At 45.8% G+C, this 24,185-nt stretch overlaps 1 protein-coding gene across 8 annotated transcripts; it reads right to left on the bottom strand.

The window, feature by feature from the left end:
• Window positions 1-87: 87 nt before the first annotated feature.
• SLC25A44 (solute carrier family 25 member 44) lies at window positions 88-18,773 on the bottom strand. 8 transcript variants are annotated; one of them, XR_004349595.1, is made up of 5 exons: window positions 18,629-18,773; window positions 17,028-17,214; window positions 12,631-13,268; window positions 6,199-6,791; window positions 93-2,715 (listed from the first exon to the last, which is right to left on the bottom strand). XR_004349595.1 is itself a non-coding variant. In XM_032629783.1 (5 exons), exons 3-5 carry the CDS (start codon window positions 13,253-13,255, stop codon window positions 2,524-2,526), a joined length of 945 nt encoding a protein of 314 aa, XP_032485674.1. In that variant the 5' UTR covers window positions 13,256-13,268; window positions 17,028-17,214; window positions 18,629-18,773; the 3' UTR covers window positions 93-2,523. The 8 variants fall into 8 exon arrangements, 5 of the variants coding, with proteins under 5 accessions (XP_032485655.1, XP_032485674.1, XP_032485664.1 ...); XR_004349598.1 differs by lacking the exon at window positions 17,028-17,214 and adding an exon at window positions 8,945-9,105 and having other exon boundaries at window positions 6,199-6,326; window positions 18,629-18,763; XM_032629783.1 differs by having other exon boundaries at window positions 6,199-6,326.
• Window positions 18,774-24,185: the final 5,412 nt, after the last annotated feature.

Raw genomic sequence — 24,185 nt, 5'->3', positions numbered from 1 at the left:
AGGCGGAGGGTTACACACGTATTAATACAAGAACAATACACTTACGTAACATACTTTCTCGGCAAGCGGGCAAAATAAGCGCAAAGCTCAAGGACTGAATAAAAACGTTTAATTACACTTCGGAGACTTCATACAGTGCAACAGTGAATGTTCGCTGTTAATATTCACGAGCCCATTTTATCAAATGTTAACTGCATCTGCACTTTGTTCCCCTGTCCTTAAATACTCCCATCAGGTTTCCCGTCTTGCCCAGTCTTCCGAAAGTTTCTTCCAATTTTGGCTACAGACCAATATATCAAAAATTCCAATTGGTCCAGATCCATGGTCCTGGGAAAATGGAAGCCCACTATCCCACCCCGACCAAGGCATTTTAACCAAACCCAATCCCTGTCCCTAATATTAGATGGGAAAGTAGGGGCCAGGGGTCCCTTTTAGTAAATGCCCATCATCCTTTAAAACTGTGTGTGTGACAGAGAGAGACAGACAGAGGAAACAGGTGAGAGACTGAAATACTGTACAATAGAATAAAACAGAAGAAAGAGTCTGGAGGAGTCTGGGATGGAAACAACCTAAGACATGAGAAACAGGAGACTACCTCCTGTCCCTGATACTTTACCCACTTTGCAATGGTGGGGAAGGACTGAAGACAAGACTGTAGGGAGGGGAAGGTGCGGAGCTGAGAAAACCAACCTCCAAAGGTCTCACTAGGATGAGTTTAAAGAGAAAGGAGGGACCCCTGGCTTCTATTATGTTGGTGGTTCTTAGGGTAAAGGAGTGACTGAGAGGCAGGAAGATTCATGATCTGTGGGCCCAACCCTTTGGATGACCATTTGTGAATAGAAATTGGAGGACTCTTGACAAAGCGCAAGAAGGGACAGACAAAAATAAAAATAAGTGAAAGAGAAAATAACCCTCAAAGATAGAGCCCAAGATGGGCAGTGGTGGTGGTGAAGGTAGAGAATTCAGATTCTGATCTTGCCTGGGGGATAGAATGTGGGGCAGCCATAAGAAATATCAAGGCTTCAGGTAGCTAGCACCTTTCAAATTGGCACCATGGCCTCTCCCAGGGGGTGGGACCAATAAGAAAGTTTGAAGGGTCATCCAAGCCAGATGTCTCAAGTAAAAGTGCAGGGTTTGATATGCCTTCTTCTCATTCCATTTACTGCACCTCTCCTCACCTGCAACACAAGCTTGGTAGAGGAGGTGTGTGTTGTGGGGGAAGGATGAGGCAAGGAAGGAGCACTCATCATCTAGCTCCTGAGAGCTTCAACAGATCATCTCGGCAGTATCAGGCTGGTAAATGCAGTGGTCCTGGTATTGGGTGAGTTCCTGACCCGCCCTTTACCCGCCTCCAAGCATCTCTCCAGAGGGTACCATGACCGGGATGACTCCTCAGATCAGAGACAAGAAAAACTCAAACAGTTCCACATCTCAGAGACTCCCATTGTGAGACATCTGTTTCTGTGAGTCCAAGTGATTGGGGTATATCTGTGTGTTATGACTGCCTGGGGCTGAGAACCTCCACTGCCCTCTCCTAGGTTTGGCTCAGCTGGTCGAGGGAGATGCACTAGGGCACACATATACTCCTGTCACTTTCCAAACCAACTACTCTCTAAACCAGACTTTTCAGGGTAGTGTTCCAAGTCCAGTGTGTCCCAGACAGTCTGATCTATTTAGAGCTGTGCCCACCACTGTAGTCATCTGGGCCAGGAGGAAAAAAACAGCTTATATACCCTGAGGCTGCTGGGACTGAAGGGACTGGGAGGGATAGATAACTGGGATTGAGGGAAAAGCTACATGATATTTTTCCACCTGTCTGAGGAAGGGGTGGGCTCTGACTGCAGGATTGGTGCTTTAGCAGGACTAAGACAGTAGCCTGGTTCACAGAAAAATACACACACAAAATAAAGTATCAACATTTCTCCCCAACCTAATAACTCTCCAAAGAGAGGATGAGTGCTCTGGAGAACCAGAGGTTTTTGCTGCTCCCACTCCCTGTGCAAAAGTGCCTGGCACCTTGCCCCCAGTGGCAGGGAAAAGCAGAGTAGTCTGGTGGGCAGCTCAGTCCCAAAATAAAAATAAGCAAGCCTAAGAGATGAAGCAGGAAAGGGCTGATGGCAACTGCTTGGAATCTGGGCTGAAAGCCCAAGAGGAAGAACCAGTGGTAGTAAGCAAGTTCTATGTGCAGCTCTTCTCAGGATCTCAGGGACACAGATGGAGGGGGAAGGCAGAGAAGGGTTGGCAGGGGATGGATGGAGTGGGATTGGCAGGGAGAGTGGATTTCCTTAGGGCAGGACAGTACCTGTACTGAATGAGTGAGCCCAGTTTGGCAAGAAAATTTAAAAATGAGAGCAGGGGATCCAGGCGTGGAGCCTCTTCAGCAAGAGCAGTTCAAAGTCTCTGTCCCTGACCCAGGGCTGGACTCGGTATCTGGTGGGGCACCTGAAGAGGGTGCTACCCTCTCCTCTCTGCCCCTGACTCAGAGTAGTGTGGGAAACAGCAGGCTTCTCTCCCCATCACTGGTTACCAGTGTCTTGAGTCCACCAGCTCAGGTCGGAGGCTGAGTTTCTTGAGGCTCTCGTAGCCCACCACAATGACAATGGTTGAGGGCGTGGCTGAGATGATTCTGGCGGAGAGGCCTTTCATGAGGCCCCAAGGCCCCTCTTCTGCCATCAGCTGTCGGAAGGTCAGGATGATGGAGTTCTTGCCCTCAACCTGGAAAAGTCAACGCATTGGAGGACGACGGTCTGCAGTCAAAGCCCCTCTACCCAATCTCCCTCTGCCTTAGGCTAAAGTGGAAAGAATTAGACTTGGGAATCAGAGGGCTGGACTCTGCTTCTGCGGGACAGTTCAGCACAGTGACTGAGTAGGGGCTCTGGTGCCAGACTGCCTGGTATGAATTCTGCTCCACAATTTACTAACAGCATAATCTCAGGTACTTTACTTAACACTTTGCACCCCACTTTCCTCAAATATAAAATAGTAATGATAATACCTACCCTGTGTGGTTGTTCTACGAAGTAAACAAAAGAATACTTGTATATGCTGAGAACAGTGACTGGCAGACAGTAAGTATTCAATAAATGTTAGTTATAATTAATATCATTAGATAAACTACATAGTGATGAGTCTTTGGACCAAGTGCTTCTCTCTGGTCTCAGGGAGGCTGGATTAAATCACCTCTAAGGGCCTCTGCAGCTCTGTTACGGGCCAGGGTTCTTGGCCTTCCCGAAGCAATAGAAATTGACTAGAGGCCAGACAAGAAATTCAGGCGAGGCTTTACTGGGGCCCTTGCTCACTCCCCAAAGGGAGGTAAGCTTGTTTCTTATATGGGGTGAGGGTAGGGGTGTGTCCAGGAGTCCGGCCAGAGGGGTGGCTTAGGTATTTTGCCGCCCCTTAGCTGGTGGTGTGTGCAGCGAGCATGCACAGTACCCTGCTTTTGCTCCCGGCACTTCAAAAGTGGCAGTTGGGTTTTTTGGTTTCTTTGTATGTTTTGGGTCCAGAATTTGCCCCAACTGGGCATGCACACAGTTGTTTTTAGTCCCATATAGTTTCTTTGTATTCCGTTGCTCAAGGAGAGGTGTGTCCATGTGCAAGCCCTGCAGCACTGCAGCAAAGGGGCCCAGGTCCCAGCCTGTCTCAGCTCTCTCTACCAGTGATTTTGATTCTGATCATCTCAATCCCTCTGAAGCCCCATGGCTAGAGTCCTCCCCCTCCAACCCTGTCATCTCCCACACACCCTGTGACCTGTCTTCCCTATCATACTGGAATCTTTTCTCTCTTTTTTCTTAATAGTCTTGCCCTCTTCTTCCCCCCTACCCCCACACCTGCCACCAAATTACACTTTTAGAGATTACCCCCTTCAGACCTTCAGCCAATGCAGGACAGACACACTCCTTGTTATACTTCCCTCTATTCACAAGGTGGTCCCATCTCTGACTAAGAACGTCTCCCCATTCCTCTCTGCCTCCTTTAGTGCCCTCCTCCACATTCCCCCTTTCCCTTCTTCCCCTGACCACCTGTGCTCCCCTAATCCTCCACTTATCCACAGCCACGTCAAGGGCTTTTTTAGCTATGGCCCTGGTCCTCATATGTGCTGTCTCTTCCAGCCTGGGAACTCCTCAAAGTAAGGACCTGTCCTTTTCCTTGAATCTCCTCATGGAACACCCAGAACAAGGCTCAGGAGAGAATAAGGATGGAACCTATACACTTTATTATTTGCAAACCAATCAGATGCCACTCATTTTCAAACGTGTGGGTCGTGGAGGGGGCGCATACTTTCCTAGGGACCAATACACAGCTGACCCTCGAACAACACGGGTTTGAGTTGCATGGGTCCACTTATATGCAGTATGTTTTTTTCCAGCAGTAACAAGTAACACTACAGTACTAATAAAAATTTTAAAAATAAATAAATAAAATAAATAAAATAACCGGGAAGACTTTACCATTGCTATTTAATCTTTATGGATTGCATATCTCTCTAAACATGTCAAGATATATTCCTGTTTCTCTAAAGTACACACTTGGTTAATTTAAGAATTCCATGCTTACGCTAACATTAAATTTAAAGAGATTATTTTACTTCTCTGGAAATAAATCAAAATTGTACATAGGGGGCTTCCCTGGTGGCGCAGTGGTTGAGAGTCCGCCTGCCGATGCAGGGGACACGGGTTCGTGCCCCGGTCCGGGAAGATCCCACACACCACGGAGCGGCTAGGCCCGTGAGCCATGGCCGCTGAGCCTGTGCGTCTGGAGCCTGTGCTCCACAACGGGAGAGGCCACAACAGTGAGAGGCCCGCGTACCGCAAAAAAAAAAAAAAATTGTACATAGGTAGCAGAGTTACTACATAAAAAATTGAATTTAAAATTGAACTGCCTGCTTATATTACCCACAATGTGTTTAAATATCTTTGACTATAATCTATACCAAAATGATTTAAGTAAAAATTCATTTTTATTTATACTTAAAAAAACCCAAAACACTACAGTACTATGCGATCTGTGGATGGCGAACCACAGATTCAGAGGGCCAAGTTATACTCAAATTTTCAACTATGCGGAGTGTCAGTGCTCCTAAACTCCATGTTGTTCAAGAGTCAACTGTACCTAGATTTACCAGCCACCTCCATCCCAACATCTTGGTATCAGGGAAGCTGACTTCACCTCCATCTGCTAAGGTTATTTTCCTTCCCTCTCCTTCTCACTGTAAGTCAATGACCACACTCTCCTGGACAGCTGTCCTGTTAAGTTACCCAAATCAGATATTAAAATTCCCCCATTCTCTCCACCTAAAGCTTTTTAAAAAATATTTATTTAAAAAAATTTATTTATTTTATGATTATTTATTTATTTTATTATTATTTATTTTTAAATTTTATTATTATTTATTTTTTTATTTTGGCTGCACTGGGTCTTAGTTGCAGCATGTGGGCTTCTTAGTTGTGGCATGCGGGCTTCTTAGTTGCAGCATGCATGCGGGATCTAATTCCCTGACCAAGGATCGAACCCAGGCCCCTGGCATTGGAAACGTGGAGTCTTACCCACTGGACCACCAGGGAAGTCCCTCCACCTAAAGCTTTATATAGCAAAACCTACCATCTGTATATTATACATTATCATTCAGATTCTATTTCCTTGGACTCAGGGCTGTGAAATTGTCATTAAGCTGACTAAAGACAGGGACTATAACTTCTGGACAACACCACCCAGGGCTTTGTCTGTGTTTGTGCTGAGTCCACACAGAACAATCTGTGAAACCTGTTCAAGGACAGTCATTTTCACTGTAGAGAGCACATAGCCAAGTGGAGAAGCTAGATAGACTTACGAAATTAACTAAAATCATATTTCTAATAACCACAAAGCTACAAGGTAAGGAAAAGGTGGTTGATAGGCTATGCTATTATGATGAAAGCCTAGAAGAAAGCAGTAAGAATTCCTAGAGGCATGGGCAAGGAAAGGAGTAGAGGCATGCAAGGTAGCAGACAGGATGACAGAAACATTCTAGGTGATTCAAAGTGCTCAGCTGGTTTCTGTAGATGGTAAGCATAACCACAAGGAAGAGGCTTGGATGACCAGGAGAAGGCTGGCTAGACTAGAGGGCCATGACACAAAGAGGTCAGGAAATATTGGAGGGCCTGAAGATCACACTTCTAATGGTTTATCTGGGAGGAGGGTAGGGGAGAAGACTGGTCTTACCTGTACTCGGGTTCGGATGACATCCATGGGATTGGTGAGGATGGAAGCAGTGGCTGCAGCCAGAGGCCCCGAGATGGCTTGAAAGACGATGTGAGGGCACTCCTTAGGGCAGAGGGACGAGAGCTGCTCTGGAATCAAGGGAAAGATAATGCCTCAAGACATGAGGTTCCACTCCACACGGCCCCAAACCTTTTCTACCAGTTGGCCCAGTGATGACAAACCCTCCATCCTTAGCCACCTTAGACCCTATAACTCCCATCTTTGCTTCCATCTAAACCAACAACAAAAAAATTTTTTAAATAAATTTATTTATTTATTTTTGGCTGCACTGGGTCTTCGTTGCTGCACGCAGGCCTTCTCTAGTTGTGGCGAGTGGGGGCTACTCTTCGTTGCAGTGCGCAGGCTTATCATTGCGGTGGCTTCTCGTTGCGGAGCACGGGCTCTAGGCATGCAGGCTTCAGTAATTGTGGCACGTGGGCTCAGTAGTTGTGGCTCGCGGGCTCTAGAATGCAGGCTCAGTAGTTGTGGTGCACGGGCTTAGTTGCTCCGCAGCATGTGGGATCTTCCTGGACCAGGGCTCGAACCGGTGTGCCCTGCATTGGCAGGTGGATTCTTAACCACTGCGCCACCAGGGAAGCCCTGAACCAACAAAAATTTTAAAATCTCAGGCCCCTTCCAGAAGTCATTTTGCATAGGACAAAATTCCTCTGGAGAAGGGGATTTCAAAACCTCTTTGCTTGCTGACTCCTTTCAGAAATCACTCCTGATGTAAAACTCTTATGCTTATGCTCTACTTTTCACAACTCACTGGCTAGAAAAGCACACACCACATATTTTCTTATACATGCACTGGATAACTGGTAAGATACATTAAAAATTGGTAACACTAATTGTCTTTAAGGAAGGAAGCTGGGTGACTGTGGTAGGTGAGGAGTGTTTTCACTGCATACCCTTTCTTACCTTTTGAATTTTGAACCATATGAATGTTTTAAAAAATAAAAACAATTACAATTAAAAGAGAAAATCATAGCCTACAGTGAGAACTTTTCTTCAGCCTATATCAAGAAAGGAAAATTGGATTTCCCTGGTGGCGCAGTGGTTAGGAATCCGTCTGCCAACACAAGGGACATGGGTTCGAGCCCTGGACAGGGAAGATCCCACATGCGGTGGAGCAAATAAGCCCGTGCGCCACAACTACTGAGCCTGAGCTCTAGAGTCCGCAAACCACAACTACTGAGCCTGCGTGCCATAACTCTGCTGAAGCCCACGCGCCTAAAGGCTGTGCTCCGCAACAAGGGAAGCCACCGCAATGAGAAGCCGGCGCACCACAAGGAAGAGTAGCCCCCGCTTGCCCCAAATAGAGAAAGCCCGCGCGCAGCAACAAAGACCCAACACAGCCGAAAATAAATAAATAAATAAATTTAAAAAAAAAAAGAAAGGAAAATTCATTTTTCAAAATGCTGATGAAGAAGATGGAATAATACCCAGATTCACCCAATCCCAGTGTCACTAGGAAGTTCACCTGCAATTGAATTATTTTGCTTTTCCCTCTCTGAAGGCGAGAGACAAGAGTTCGTTCATTTATTCAACAAAGATTTATTGAGTGATTACCACGAGCCAGTCACTTTGGGTTCTAAAGATACAACAGTGAATAAAATAGCCTCAAATCCCTGCCCTTATGAAACTTACATTCTAGTGGGGGAAAACAGACAATAAATAAATAAAAAGCAAAATATACAACTATGCCAGACATGTTGTGTGCTAATTATAGAAAAAAATAGAGCAGGAAAAGGAGATAAAGAATGCCAAGGGCAGAAAGGGTAGAAGGTGAAGTCTAAGCAAAGCCCTAAAGGATAGTATAAGCCTTATAGATCTGTGGCGAGAACTTTCCAAGCAGAGGTAACATCCTATGCAAAGGCCCTGGGGCATGAGCATGCCTGAGGTCTTTGGCACCAAGGCCAGTATGCCTGCAGCCGAATGAACGAGGGAAAGAACAGTAGATGAAGTCTAAGAGGTAGGGCCCTGAAGCCACTGCATGGACTTTGGCTTTTACTCTGAGTGAGACTGGATGTAAAATAGATTTATCATCTCCAAGGTTCCCTCTCAGTTTTCTCTGTACAATTCAGTCACCATAATACCTTTAAGAATTTCTTCTTGCGGGGAGGAGCAATATAGGGGTAGGGGATTAAGAGGAACAAACAAGGGCTTCCCTGGTGGCGCAGTGGTTGAGAGTTCTCCTGCCGATGCAGGGAACACGGGTTCGTGCCCTGGTCCGGGAAGATACCACATGCCGCGGAGCGGCTGGGCCTGTGAGCCATGGCTGCTAAGCCTGCGTGTCTGGAGCCTGTGCTCCGCAACGGGAGAGGCCACAACAGTAAGAGGCCCGCATATCTCAAAAAAAAAAAAAAAAAAAAAAAAAAGAGGTACAAACAAGCTACAAGGATATACTATACAACACAGGGAATATAGCAAATATTTTGTAATAACTATAAATGGAGTATAACGTTTAAAAATTGTGAATCACTATATTGTACACCTGTAATTTATAAACTATTATACATCAACTATACTTCGGTTTAAAAATATATATATATATATAAAATTTTTTTTTTTTCTTATGCTCCTAGTTTTGGTAATTTACGGCCAGGCAACTAAAGATTAGGAAACAAGTAGGATGGTGGAGGTTGGCAGGACAGAAGCGAGGGCTTCCAAGTCCGAAGGCATGACAGAATTCCTTAAGCCTTACCAGAACCACCTCTCCCCTGGATTTCTAATCACTTTCTTCCCCAGGGTCAGCATACAGAAAGAGACAAAGTGAACTGGTGGCTCTGCCTCAAGGGTGTCTTGTTGCTCCTGAGAAGAAAACATTTCACAACCACTGGAAGGCAGCATCTGGAAAACAAGGTGCTACAAAAGAAAACAGGGCTTCCCTGGTGGCGCAGTGGTTAAAAATCCACCTACCAGTGCAGGGGACACGGGTTCAAGCCCTGGTCTGGGAAGATCCCACATGCCACGGAGCAACTAAGCCCGTGCACCACAACTACTGAGCCTGCGCTCTACAGCCCATGAGCCACAACTACTGAGCCCACGCGCCTAGATCCTGTGCTCCACAACCAGAGAAACCAATGCAATGAGAAGCCCACACACCACAAGAGTAGCCCCCACTCGCCGCAACCAGAGAAAAGCCTGCACGCAGCAATGAAGACCCAACACAGCCAAAATAAATAAATAAATAAAATTTTAAAATAAATCAATTAAAAAAAAGAAAACAGAAAGAGCCCTCTTTCCAACTGGGTAAAGAAGTCTTCTTGGGACTTCCCTGGTGGCACAGTGGTTAAGAATCCACCTGCCAATGCAGGGACAGGGGTTCAATCCCTGGTCTGGGAAGATCCCACACGTCACAGAGCAACGAAGCCCGTGCGCCACAGCTACTGAGCCTGTGCTCTAGTGTCTGCGAGCCACAACTACTGAAGCCTGTGTGCCACAACTACTGAAGCCTGCGCACCTAGAGCCCATGCTCCACAACATGATAAGCCACCGCAATGACAAGCCCACACACTGCAACGAAGAGTAGCCCCCTCTCACCACAACTAGAGAAAGCCCGCACGTAGCAACAAAGACCCAACACAGCCAAAAAGTTACAAATTAATTAATTAATTATTTTTTAAAAAAAGAAGTCTTCTTTGCAAAGATGGCATGTACGCTGAGGCTTTAAGCATGAGAAGGACCCAGACACACAAACAACAGGGGAAAGGCTATTCCAGGCAGAAAGAACAGTATCTGCAAAGGCCTTGAGGTGAGAACAGAGCTTGGTGTGTCTCAGGAACTGAGAGAAGGGCAGTGAGAATGGACCAGAGTGAGTAAGGGCAGAGGAGCACAAGATGGGGCTGGAGAAGCAGACAGGGACCAGATCACATAGACCTGTACTGACCGTGAGAAGCATTAGATTTTATTGTAAATACCCATAAGGCAGCATTGGTAGATTTTAAGCAAAATGGAGTGACAGGGCTTCCCTGGTGGCGCAGTGGTTGAGAGTCCGCCTGCCGATGCAGGGGACCGGGTTCGTGCCCTGGTCCGGGAAGGTCCCACATGCCGCGGAGCGGCTGGGCCCGTGAGCCATGGCCGCTGAGCCTGCGCATCCGGAGCCTGTGCTTAGCAACGGGAGAGGCCACAACAGTGAGAGGCCCGCGTACCGCAGGAAAAAAAAAAAAAAAAAAAAATGGAGTGACAAAAACCAGTCTACTCTCTCAACAAATATTTACTGAGCACTTACAATTCACCAGGCCCTGAGACACACAGTGTCACAGAGTGTGGTACACAGTGGGTATTCAGTAAATGTTAGTTTCCACCCCCTTCCAAGAAACTTTCCAGTCAATTATATCAAAATAAAGCTGGGGGAAAAAAAGCATTAAGAAAAAAGAAGAACCTGTGCAAATAATAGAAGAGACAGGCACATACAAATAACATCAAGGCAAATGTTCTAACTGCCTTAAGAAAGACTGAAGCAATGTCATGGGAGTTGGAAGGAGGGAAAGATCATTTCTGAGTTGAGAGATACATGGAGAGTATGGGAGAGGAGGCAATGAGTCATGATTTCACCAGGGTAAGTGGACCTGGAAGGCATCTAGCAGAGGGATATGAATACAGCAGAGGTGGGAGAGATGATGCATGGTGGAGGAACGGTGTGTGAACTGGCCTGGCTGCAGCATAGACTATACATAGGGAAACAGCAGGATGTTTCACTGAAAAGGGAAGGTGAAGCCAGGCTGAAGAGTTTGGATTTTACTGAGTAAGCAGTGGGAGCCACTGAACATCACAACCAGAGTTTAAAGTTAATCCATTAGGGGGACTTCTCTGGTGGCACAGTGGTTCCTGCCAATGCAGGGGACACGGGTTCAAGCCCTGGTCCGGTAAGATCCCACATGCCGTGGAGCAACTTAAGCCCGTGCGCCACAACTACTAAGCCTGTGTTATAGAGCCCACGAGCCACAACTACTGAAGCCCTCGCGCCTACAGCCCGTGCCCTGAAACAAGAGAAGCCACCACAATGAGAAGCCCGCGCACCGCAATGAAGAATAGCCCCCGCTCACCACAACAAGAGAAAGCCCACGCAGAGCAGCGAAGACCCAAAGCAGCCAAAAATAAATTAATTAATAAAAATTTTAAAATAAATAAATAAAGTTAATCCATTAGGGACTTGTGTGTAGATAGGAAGGAAGAGACTTGGAACAGCTAGAAGGCTGATGCAATAGTCCAAGAGGGTAGGTACAGAGAATGGTTTTCAGGAAAGGCAGTGGGAATGGAGAGAAAGTTGGACAAGACATTCCAGGGTCACTAGGACTAGATGTGGGGACAAGGACAAGGGGCCAAGCACTATGCCCAAGGCCTCAGTTTCAGTGATTTGGAGAATAACATGGCCACTGACACATGAAAGTAAGTCAGAAGAGAAAGCCAGCTTGGATGAAAAATGGTTAATTGAAACAAATTTCAGATGTAATTGCATGCCTCCAGGTCAAAAGGTCCAACAGCCAGGATGTCTGTCCAGAGCTCTGGACACGTAAGTTTGGGAACAGAAATCGAAATTTTGGACATATTAGGAAAGGACAACTCTAATTGTAAATGAAATCAAATGAGGAGAGAGGGGTGAGGACAGACTCCAGAGAAAATGCTCACGTTTCCTAGGAAGGTTCTCTAACATTAAGATTGCCAGCATCCATTCCCAAAGAATCTGATACAAAGGGTCGAGGTGGAGTCCATGTATCTGAATTTTACCAAATACTCCAGATGAAAGACTGTGTTAAACAGAAGAAGAGACAGAGCTACCAAAAAAAAAAAAAAGTACAATTAGAAAGATAGGAGAGGGACTTCCCTGGTGGTCCAGTGGTAAAGAATCCACCTTACAATGCAGGGGACACAGGTTCGATCCCTGGTCAGGGAACTAAGATCCCACATGCCACGGGGCAATGAAAAGCCCACACACCGCAGTAAAGAGTAGCCCCCGCTTGCCGCAACTAGAGAAAGCCCGTGCGCAGCAACGAAGACCCAACGCAGCCAAAAATAAATAAATAAAATAAATAATTTTTTAAAAAAAAGAAAAAAAATAGTAAGGAAAGGCATCCAACTCAAAAGCTATTACCCATTGCTCCATTGCTTTCATCTTTAAATCCTATGGATTTTGTCCCTCCCCACCTTATGATCCTCTGCCAATATTCCACTAAACTTAGTTGATCCTGATTCATCGAGAACATACGCTATGTCCTACAGTCATATACTTTACTTGTCTGATTCCCTCCACTATAATATTAGCTCCTTGAAGGGAAGAACCATGTCTTACTAATCTCTGAATCCCCCTGGATTCAACATGCACAGAGCAAAAGCATCTCTGTCCATTAGTAACCATCCTCCACCCCCACCCTCCTGGTCCCTGCTTACCTGCATAGAAGTGGTAGAAGGGCCACCAGACAGCACTGTTTGGGATGTAAGTAAGCAGCGAAGCCACATAGCCCCGGTAGAAGCCACGAAGTCCATCAGCCCGCAGGATCTGCCTGATGATGTCCTTGGTTTGGCCAAAGGCAACTACCCCTTGTCCCTCTGGATTCCCTCGCACTTGGAAGCGGCCCATTTTCTCACCCTTACGCTGCATCATCAGGTGCTGGGAGACCACATCAATGGGCACTGTGATGCTCTGAGCCACGAGAGAGGCCGAGCCACCGGCCACCAGTGATTTGACTGTGTTGCTCTGGCTGTAGTCAGCTACAAACTTCCGGGTGAGCTCATAAGTAGTAACATAGCACTGGCCAGATATGAGGGTGAAGGTGTTGACCAGGAACCCCCGGTAGAGGCCAGTCACACCATCTGCCCGTAGGATCTTGATGAAGGCATCAAAGGTCCCATGGTAGAGGCTCTTGCCTTTCTGAACCTGCAAGCGAGTGCGGATGAGGGTGAATGGGTAGACACTGACACGGATCATCATTGTCATTGCCACACCAAACACGTAGAACTTCTTCTTGTCCAGGTGTTCCCACTCGATGATCTGGATGTTACGTTTGTCCTCCATTGTGTCTGGAGACCTGGGGATTTGAGCAGGGTGGAGGGAATGTGAAGGAGATCAGAATTTGCACTTTCCCCTCCTGGATGGGCTCTGAAACCCCATTCTCAGGCTTCAGCTCCTGGGGTACTCACTTCTCCAAAGTTTAGACTTCACCCAGTCTGGCTCTGCCAACCCCTGCCTGATTCTTCCTTCATGGATCGGGATAGTGCCCTCTTCTCTCTCCTTTACCAGTCTGTCCCAATTCAGGACCCCTCTTCTGAAAATTGTTTCTCACCTCAGTGACTCCCGTGGGCCCACTCCCACCTCAGCTCCCTACCCCCAGCTTATCAGATCAGCTATTCTGGTCTCTCTGCCTCTGGCCAGGCCCTGGTGTCATGGCCCAGTCTCCTTTTCCTTCTCTAGCTCACCCAGACAGCTCAGGATGCTGTGGGCAAACCAACCACCTGGCCTTTAAGTGGGCTAATGGGATGTCACTAAGTGACATTCTGGAGTTTCCTAAAGGCTAAAGGGAAGTGCTCCATTTCTGACACTCCTGGGCCTACTGAGGAGACATGGCCTTCGGCCTTGGGCCTTTGAGCCTCAGCAGGGTGCCTCTTTTACCACCATTTACCAGCTGACTCACCTCACTTTATTTCTGGTTTCCCGTGCTGGCCCCTCTGAGCTCCTCCTGACCCACATTCACTACACTTACACCTTCTCCAGTCTGCATTAGAAAAAAGTGTGAGGAAGAAGGCAAGTGGGGCTTTCACTCCACAGGCACCCCCCACACACACACCTCCCTTCCTTCTAATGAAAGGAGTTAGAAATTTAGGAACAAGCCAAAGGTCAGAGTCCTCTTTGGTTATTAGATAACTCACTCTAGAGAAAGAAGAGAACCACCTGAGAGCTAAGCAGTTTCCCTGAAGAGTCTTAACTACAGTGTAGAGAACATGCTTGGCCTCCTTCATCCCCAGGCATATAAATAATAACCTCAGCCCCTAGGTAGTGAAGGGAGATTCAAGTGACAGAAAAGATATAGAGACTCTGCCTTTGAGAAACTCAGTCTCTTCAAAGAGACACAGTATCCCTCTGGGGAACAGATATAAGACACAGAGATAAAGAAACCAGGGCAAATTAATGTACATGTGGCCCTCATGTTAAGTGTATCCACTGACTAAAGTTTCAAACAAAACTAATAAGGTTACAACTGTAATAACTGTATAAAATCAGGAGCTTTCAACTTAAGAAATGTCAAATGAGGGGCTTCCTTGGTGTCGCAGTGGTTAAGAATCTGCCTGCCAATGCAGGGGACATGGGTTCGAGCCCTGGTCCAGGAAGATCCCACATGCCACAGAGCAGCTAAGCCTGTGTGCCACAACTACCAAGCCTGTGCACCACAACTACTGAGCCCGCATGCCGTAACTACTGAAGCCCGCGCGCCTAGTGCCTGTGCTCCACAACAAGAGAAGCCACCACAATGAGAAGCCCGTGCACCGCAACGAAGTGTAGCCCCCACTCACTGCAACTAGAGAAAGCCCGCATGCAGCAACGAAGACCCAACATAGCCAAAAATAAATAAAATAAATTAATTTAAAAAAAAAAAAGAAAGAAAGAATCCACCTGCCAATGCAGGGGACCTGGGTTCGAGCCCTGGTCCGGGAAGATCCCACATGCCGCAGAGCAACTAAGCCCGTGCGCCACAACTACTGAGCCTGTGCTCTAGAGCCCTTGAGCCACAACTACTGAAGCCCGTGTGTCACAACTACTGAAGCCCATGTGCCTAGAGCCTGTGCTCTGCAACAAGAGAAGCCACCACAATGAGAAGCCCGCGCACCGCAACAAAGAGTTAGCCCCCACTCTCAGCAACTAGAGAAAACCAGCGTGCAGCAGTGAAGACCCAATGTGGCCAAAAATTAAATAAATGAATAAATAATTAAAAAAAAAAAGAAATGTCAAATGAGAGGACATCACATATTGGACATACGCATAGTGACAATGTAATGTGCTCCTGTGTAGGATACTGGACATTTTCAGCCAGAAGGGGAAAGTGAGAAGTTAAAGTCCAGGAAGCAGGAAATCAGGGCCTCCCTAAGCTCTGAGAGAAATCCTTAAGGGATGGGAAAGGAGGTGGCCACATCAAAAGGACAACTCTAGAGAGGTGAAGTGTTCTACACAGGCAGTCCCAGCACCAAAGCCTTGACAAATCTCATGTCAAGTGTATAACCAGAGTTCATCCTCAACCACCTTCCCCAACCAAAGGTCCCAACCAGCCTAAGCAGCTTCTTGGTTTACCATATAAGTCAGTGGGGAAGCAAGGTTAGCTTTTTGGAATTTCCTGAGCTGGACTGCATCACTTTCATTAAAGTATAAGATACCTGCAGTGCAAACTGAGTACATGTGAGCTGAGGGAAAACCTCAGCTTCAAGGTGAGGCATGGGTGAGGCACATGTAACCAAGACAGGCTTCCTGGAGGAGGACAAAGCAGCTTGAATGGAGGAATACATGTGGACAGTGAAAGGGAGAAAACAATGGCTTGAAACAACTGGGTTGACCAGAACAGAGAATCTAGGCCATGGGAAATGAGCTAGAGATGGGGTTCTAGGAGGAGAACCCCTGGAACACTGATGTGCCACCTGCTGTGGGCAAAAGTGGCCCTTCCTCCAGCCTCAGCCCAGGACACCCATCAAGTCCAGTGCGGCAAACTTCTCCTTTAAGGCCCTTCAAGAGAAAGGGATCACTGTATCACTAACAAACAGGGTGTTTGGCATCCAGGGTCCCAAGGTTATGTGTCCATTTCCACTGAGAGAGGAGGAGAAGAGAGAGAGACACCAGGATTTACTGAACACCTATTACCTCAAGTAATCCTTACAACTTAACCTCTACACAGTTAAGACACTTCTGCTACATGAGGAAATTGAGGTACAACAAATCGGTTAAAAGGAACAAGCCCAAGGTCACCCAGCTGGTTAGCGGAGGCAGGATATGAGCCAAGTTTGCTCCTCTACTCCATCATGCCCTCTACTTCATGGGAGATGAGGAGTTCCAGCACAAATCACTCTGTTCAGTATAAAGCCAGGTCATTCCCACCCTTGGGAGGCAGAATTAATGCCCTCATGACTGCCAGTCACCCAAGGGTTAAGCATAAGCTCCTGGCAGCAGATGCCCAGGGATTTCTCTCCGCTTTATTCCATTGAAACCAAGAGCTGCCTCTGCTTTCCCAGCGTGCTTGTGGAGTGACTGAGCTGAGTGGCTGGGTAGGCCTGTTGTCATCACAGGACAAATACGGCAGGGCTCAAGCAAGGACTCCTGCCCAGCTCATGGATACTGTGTGCTGAGCAGGGCAGAGAGCCAGAGCCACAAAGGACTCTGTTCTAGGACCTGGTTTTGTGGGCACCGTCTCAACTTATCAAACTGAATGACAGAGTGCCAACAACTCCTGATGAGAAATCCTACAGCAGCACCCAGCGCCCCATTTCCCCACTTTCCTCCATCTCTCACATGTGCCAGTCTATTTTAAATTCCCAGAAAGAAGGGAGGACTCTCCACGGCCAAAGCAGGTAATTTCTATCATTACCATGGTGACAGAAGAAGCCACTAAGGGTCATGCCACAGAGGGCTGAGCCTCTACAGTTGAAGGGGAAGGCACTGCACCCACCCCCTCTATCCCTTTGAAAGGTGGGTTGCTCCTAAAAGTTGGGATCTCAACCTGCTCCTTGTTATTTAACCTCCAAACTTCCCGCTGAAATATCAAAACCAGTTCCTTGTGTTTCACCCTCTGGAAAATCCTCCATGCAGATACCTGTATGCTCACTTCCTTCAGCCTTCCTTTCTTCCAATTCAATCAGCCCAGCTTCTTTATGGCTCTTTCCCAGATCCTTATTTGTGTTCATGGCTCCAATTCTGAATTTTCCCCCATCTTTTAACACAGCTTAGACTCAAAGGTTAAAGTGCTTCATATGGAGACCCAACAGATGACCCAGGATGTCCTGAAATCATCAAATGAGATGTCAGAGGCAGAACCCCCACTGCTGAACCCATCAGAGGAAAGGGACAAACTGGCCCAAGTAGGTATACCTCCTTCTCCACTTCCCTTCTCCCTGTACCAGAAAAACCACACCAGACTGTTCACTAGGTTCTGAAATAAGATCCTGGTTCAGGACAAGGCAGTGTCACCTGGAATGTAAGGTCATTTGATGAAAAGAACACTAGTAGTCAGGAGATCCAAGTCTGAGTTCCACTTCCATTACCTACTAGTAGGATTGGAACCAAGTCACTTCTTTGAAATTCAGTTTCCTCATCTGTGAAATGGGGCTAGTAAAGCCTGCCATAGCTATGTCACTGTGGTGCAACTCTCATGAGCTAATGTGTGAAAGCACTTTGTTAACAGCAAAGCACTTCTACCATTTCAGAAAGCTCTACTGGACAGTGCTGCTCTAAATCTTTGCTACTCAGAGTGGTGCACAGACCAGCAGCATGGGCATAATCTGGGAGCTTGTTAGAAATACAGAATTTCAGGATGCTCCATAGGCCTGCTGAATAAGAACCAACATGTTCACAAGATCTCTGGGTGGTTAATACATATATCAGAGTTTGGAAAGTATTGCCTTAAATATTAAGGATTGTCAGTATTATAACAATGATAACAACTACTCTAGGAGTCCAGACCATTATGACTAGGGTAGGAGCCCTCTGACTCCATCCTGACTTGTCACCAGGACTGGGCTCAGTGATGACTTCTAGACTTATTCAAATCTTTTCAGTCAACAACCACCCCCCCGCAAGTCAAACAGCCACCTACAACTCCTGACAAGACATCTGTGGGGTTTGGTCCCCACTTCTGTGCTGGAAACATCTTTGCTTCCTCCTTCTGTTTCTCTGTACTTCTTACTGCAACTGCATCAAGGCTTTGCATCCTGGGAGCTATCTACCACATGAATGTGAATATATTTACATGCTTGTCCACCTGTCCTAATGAACATGCATTTCCTTAGGGAAGTTCCCTGGCATGCCTCCAACCTCTCCCTTCAAGACAACCTCCCCTCTGGGGCATGAAGCGATTTCCATCCAGCCTTCCTTCGGTCTTCCATAGGTGCCCACGTGATCCCTCATGACAGACACCACATGACAGTCCTCTTCACCTACTCCACATGACACCCCCTTTAAGCTGCTTCTGTCCTGGCCCCCGAGGTGCCGCCTCGCCATGCTTCTTTCGCTGTCAGCGAAACTCATGCTCCTCCGACAGGAAAAGATGACTCGTTGGAGTCGCCCCTCATTCCCCAAACTGCGTGGCGGGCTCCCACTGAATTGCAGCCGGCCACTGCAGGCACCCGCTGCCTCCCTGACAGGTCCAGGTCCTCGGAGACCTTAGTCCTCAGGCACCCCAAGCCGGTGGTTTCTTACTTTCTCACATCAGGGCGGTTCCGCCCCGTCTGAGGTGAACTCCAAGCGCGGATCTCTAGGCCGCGGCTCCCACTCTATCCTCTGTTTCGGGCGACTGATGGCCTCCGGTCGCATCTTCCTCCATCTCGACCGGGCTCCCGGTACTAACGGAACCGGAAATTGGGACTTTGTCACTCCCGCCCCCTACGGGGGGCGGGGATGAACGGTGTGCGACTCCACCAATGGCGTTCTGAGCCTTTAGCCTCTCGCCCCGCCCCCGCAGCAAGGGTGGAAGGTCCTGGGAACCATCTTGAATGCGGGCAGAGGCCACTCCTTCATTGGCTTCGACATGCCCTTAGCTCTAAAGCGCATGCGTTGTCTTTCTAATTCTTGGAAATTTAAAGTCACCCGGCGCTTCTTGAAGATCTTGTTCTAAGTGGGTCACCTTGTGTTTCCGATCTATTGGAATCCTTAAATTCAAATCTAATCTGTAAATTTTTGTGTAATTTTTCTCATCTACAGAGCCAAAACAGGCCAGTGTGCAGCAGGAAGGACTAAGTTTAGACAACCAATTTTAAGGTTGGGGAACTCAAAAAACTGCAGGAATAGGGAACATCCTGGAGGTGGAGTGGTCTCTTCCAGCTCTAAAACTATTTGCTTATGCATGGATTTAAAAGAAGAGGCAGAGCCTTTTAAATAAGGGACTGGGAGGCTGGGGGTGGAGATTCATTTCAAAATAGATATTTCTACAACTCAACAACAAAAAGACAAACAATCCAATTTTTTTAAATGGGCAAAGGACTTGAATAGATGTTTCTTCAAAAAAATGACCAAAAAGCACATGAAAAGATGTTCAATATAATTAGGGAAAAACAAATCAAAACCATGAGATCCCACTTCACACCCACGAGGATGACTAAAATTAAAGCAAGCAAGCAAGCAAACAAGAACCTAGAAAGTAACAAGTGTTAGCAAGGATGTGGAAAAATTGGAACCCTCAGACATTGCTGGTGGGAATGTACAATGGTGCAGCTGCTGTGGGAACAGTTTGGTTGTTCCTCAGAATGTTAAGCAAAATTACTATATGACCAAGCAATTTCGCTCTGAATATATACCCAAAAGAGTTGAAAACAAGTGTTCAAACAAAAACTTGTACACAAATGTTCACAGCAGCAGTCTTCTTCACTATAGCCAAAAAGTAGAAACAAACGGTGGTATACCCATACAATGGGATATTACACAGTGAATAAAAAAAAAAAAGGAATGAAATATGGATACATACTATGATGTGGATAAATTTTGAAACCATTATGCTAAGTGAAATAAGCCAAACACAACAGTCACATATTGTGTAATTGCATTTAGGTGAAATATGCAGAACAGACAAATCTATACAGACAAAAAGCAGGTAAGTGGATTAGTGGTTGCCAAGGACTGGGGGGAGGAAGTGTGGGGAGTGACTGCTTAATTAGTACAGAGTGTCCGTTTGGAGTGATGAAAGTGTTCTGGACCTAGATAGTGGTGATGATTGTACAGCACTGTGAATGGCTAAATATCACTAATAGTAAATTTTATGTTATGGGATTTTACTACAATTAAAGAATTTGATGCCTCTAGGAAAGGTCCCTCCTGAACAACAGATTTGTACTGACAATTGCCTCAAAATATCTAATGGACATTTCAAGCTCAGTGTGAAAGTTAGTTTTATGTCAATCTGGCTAGGGCTATAGTAACTAGTTATTCACTAATAGGTGTTGCTGTGAAGGTATTTTGTAGGTGTGGTTAACATCCACAATCAGCTGACTTTAGGTAAAGGTTACCTTGATAATGTGGGTGGGCCTCATCCAGTTAGTTGAAAGGCCTTTGGAGCAACACTAAGGTTTCTCTGGGAAGAAATTCTGCATCAAGACTTCAGTATGGGGCTTCCCTGGTGGCGCAGTGGTTAAGAATCTGCCTGCCAATGCAGGAGACATGTGTTCGAGCCCTGGTCTGGGAACATCCCACATGCTGCAGAGCAACTAAGCCCGTGCACCACAATTACTGAGCCTGCACTCTAGAGCCCACAAGCCTCAACTACTGAGCCCACATACCACAACTACTGAAGCCTGTGTGCCTAGAGCCCGTGCTCCGCAACAAGAGAAGCCACGACAATGAGAAGCCTGCGCACCGCAACGAAGAGTAGCCCCTGCTCACCACAACTAGAGAAAGCCCGCTTGCAACAACGAAGACACAACACAGCCAATAAATAAATTAATTAATTAATTAAAAAAAAAAAAAGACTTCAGCATGACCAGTGTGGGGGGAGAGATAAATTAGGAGTTTGGGATTAACACTGCTATGTAGAAAATAGATAAACAACAAGGACCTACTGAATAGCACAGGGAACTATATTCAATTATCTTATACTAACCTACAATGGAAAAGAATCTGAAAAAGAATATATATAGGGCTTCCCTGGTAGCGCAGTGGTTGAAAGTCCACCTGCCGATGCAGGGGACACGGGTTCGTGCCCCGGTCCGGGAAGATCCCACATGCCGCGGAGCGGCTGGGCCCGTGAGCCATGGCTGCTGAGTCTGCGCCTCTGGAGCCTGTGCTCCGCAACGGGACAGGCCACAACAGTGAGAGGCCCACGTACCGCAAAAAAAAAAAAAAAAAAAAAAAGAATATATATATATATATATATACATATGAATCACTTTGCTGTACGCCTGAAACTAACACAACATTGTAAATTAACTATATTTCAATTTTTAAATGGCAAAACATAATAAATAGGGCTTCCCTGGTGGTGCAGTGGTTAAGAATCCACCTGCCAATGCAGGGGACATGGGTTCGAGCCCTAGCCTGAGAACATCTCACATGCCGCAGAGCCACTAAGCCCGTGCGCCACAACTACTGAGTCTGCGCTCTAGAGCCTCCGAGCCACAACTACTGAGCCCGCGTGCCACAACTACTGAAGCTTGCACACCTAGAACCCGTGCTCCACAACGAGAGAAGCCACAGCAATGAGAAGCCTGTGCGGTGTAACCAAGAGTAGCCCCCACTCGCCACAACTAGAGAAAGCCCGCGCGCAGCAAAGAAGACCCAATGAAGACAAAAATAAATAAATAAATAATAAATGAATAAAGACGGCAGCATCAACGCCAATGTTCATAACAGCATTATTTACAATAGTCAAGACATGGAAGCAACCTAAATATCCATCAACAGAAGAATGGATAAAGAAGATGTGGTACATACATACAATGGAATACTACTCAGCCATGAAAAAATATACATTATATATATAAATAATATATTTTATATATATATATATATATATATATATATATATATATATCCCAATGGTTCTGTTTCTCTTCTCTGAAGAATCCTGACTGATACTTAGCATGTCAGAAATGGAACTCTTGTTCTTCCCTGAAATCTGACATACCTGCTCTCTTATTCATCTCAATTCATTGGCAACGCCATCCTTTTGGCTGCCCAGACTGAAAATCCCGGAGCCATCCTTTTCTTTTTTATTTATCTTATTTATTTAAAAAATTTTAACCAATTTTTTAAGTTGAAGTATCGTTAATTTACAATGTTGTGTTAGTTTCAGGTGTACAGCAAAGTGATTCAGATAACTATATATACATATATTCTTTTTCATATTCTTTTCCATTATAGGTTGTTACAAGATATTGAGTATAGTTCCTGGAGCCATACTTAAAGGTTCTCTTTTTCTCATATATCACATGCAATCCATCATCAGATACCATTGGCTTTATCTTAAAAATATGTCCAAACTTACAGACTGGGAGAAAATATTTGAAAACGATGCAACCGACAAGGACTTACCTTCTAAAATATACAAACAGCTCACACAACTCAATAACAAAAAACAAACAACCTGGACTTCCCTGGTGGTGCAGTGGTTAAGAATCCGCCTGCCAGTGCAGGGGACATGGGTTCTATCCAGTCTGGGAACATCCCACATGCCATGGAGTAACTAAGCCCATGCACCACAGCTACTGAGCCTGTACTCTACAGCCCGTGAGCCACAACTACTGAAGCCTGTGCACCTAGAGCCCATGCTCTTCAACAAGAGAAGCCACCACAATGAGAAGCCCGCGCACTGCAACGAAGAGTAGCCCCCGCTTGCCGCAACTAGAGAAAGCCTACGTGCAGCAGCGAAGACCCAATGCAGCCAAAAATAATTAATTAATTTTAAAAAATATCCAGTCAAAAAATGGGCAGAAGACCTAAATAGACATTTCTACAAAAAAGACATACAGATGGCCAATAGGCATATGAAAAGATGCTCAACATCACTAATTACTAGAGAAATGCAAATCAAAACTACAGTGAGGTACCACCTCACACCATTCAGAATGGCTATCATTAAGAAGTCCACAAATAACAAATGCTGGAGAGGGTGTGGAGAAAAGGGAGCCCTGCTACACTGCTGGTGGGAATGTAAATTGGTGCATACACTATAGGAAACAGTATGGACGTTCCTCAAAAAACTAAAAATAAAGTTGACATATGATCCTGTAATCCTATTTCTGGGCATATATCTGGAGGAAACTATAATTCGAAAAGATACATTCACCCCCATGTTCATTGCACTATTTATAATTAGCCAACCTAAATGTCCATAGACAGATGAATGGATAAAGAAGAAGCGGTACATATATACAATGGAATCTTACTCAGCCATAAAAAAACACAAAATAATGCCATTTGCAGCAACATGGATGCAGCTAGAGATTATCATACTAAGTGAAGTAAGGCAGACAGAGAAAGACAAATACCACATGATATCACTTATATGTGGAATCTAAAATATGTCACAAATGAATGTATCTACAAAAAAGAAACAGACTCACAGACATAGAGAACCGCCTTGTGGTTGCTGGGGGGGTGGGGAGAGGATGGAGTGGGAGTTTGGGATTAGTAGATGCAAACTATTGTATATAGAATGGATAAACAACAAGGTCCTACTGTATAGCACAGGGAACTATATTCAACATCTTGTGATAAACCATAATGGAAACGACTATGAAAAAGAATGTATGTATATGTGTAACTGAATCACTTTGCTGTACAGTAGAAATTAACACATTGTAAATCAACTATACTTCAATTAAAAATTTTTTCTTAAAGGTTCAGAGTTTGACCACTTCCCATCACCAACATACTAACACCCTAATCAGAGCCCCCATCATCTATCACCTGGATTATTCCAGTAGCTTCCTCACTGGTTTCTTTGCTTCCACCCTTGCTTCTGCTATGTACCAATCACAATAAAGCAGCCAGAGTGCTACTTTTAAGCTTTAAGTCAGATCATGTTCCTCCTCTGTTCAAAATCCTCCAATGGCTCCCCCATTTATTCACAGTAAAAGCCAAAGTCTCTACAGTGGCCTACAGGGTCCTACAATCTTTCCCCATGCACACACAGCATCTTTCTCATTTCATCTCATTCCTGCCTCAAGGTCTTTGCATTGGCTGTTGCTGCTGCCTAGAAGCTCTTTCTGCAGGCATCCACATAGCTCCTACTTTCACTTACTTCATTGTTTCATTGTTCAAACATCAT

Source organism: Phocoena sinus, chromosome 1 (assembly GCF_008692025.1).
Source record: "Phocoena sinus isolate mPhoSin1 chromosome 1, mPhoSin1.pri, whole genome shotgun sequence".
NCBI lineage: Eukaryota > Metazoa > Chordata > Mammalia > Artiodactyla > Phocoenidae > Phocoena > Phocoena sinus.
Note: the sequence above shows the minus strand (reverse complement) of the source record. Positions and strands in the feature narration are given on the sequence as shown.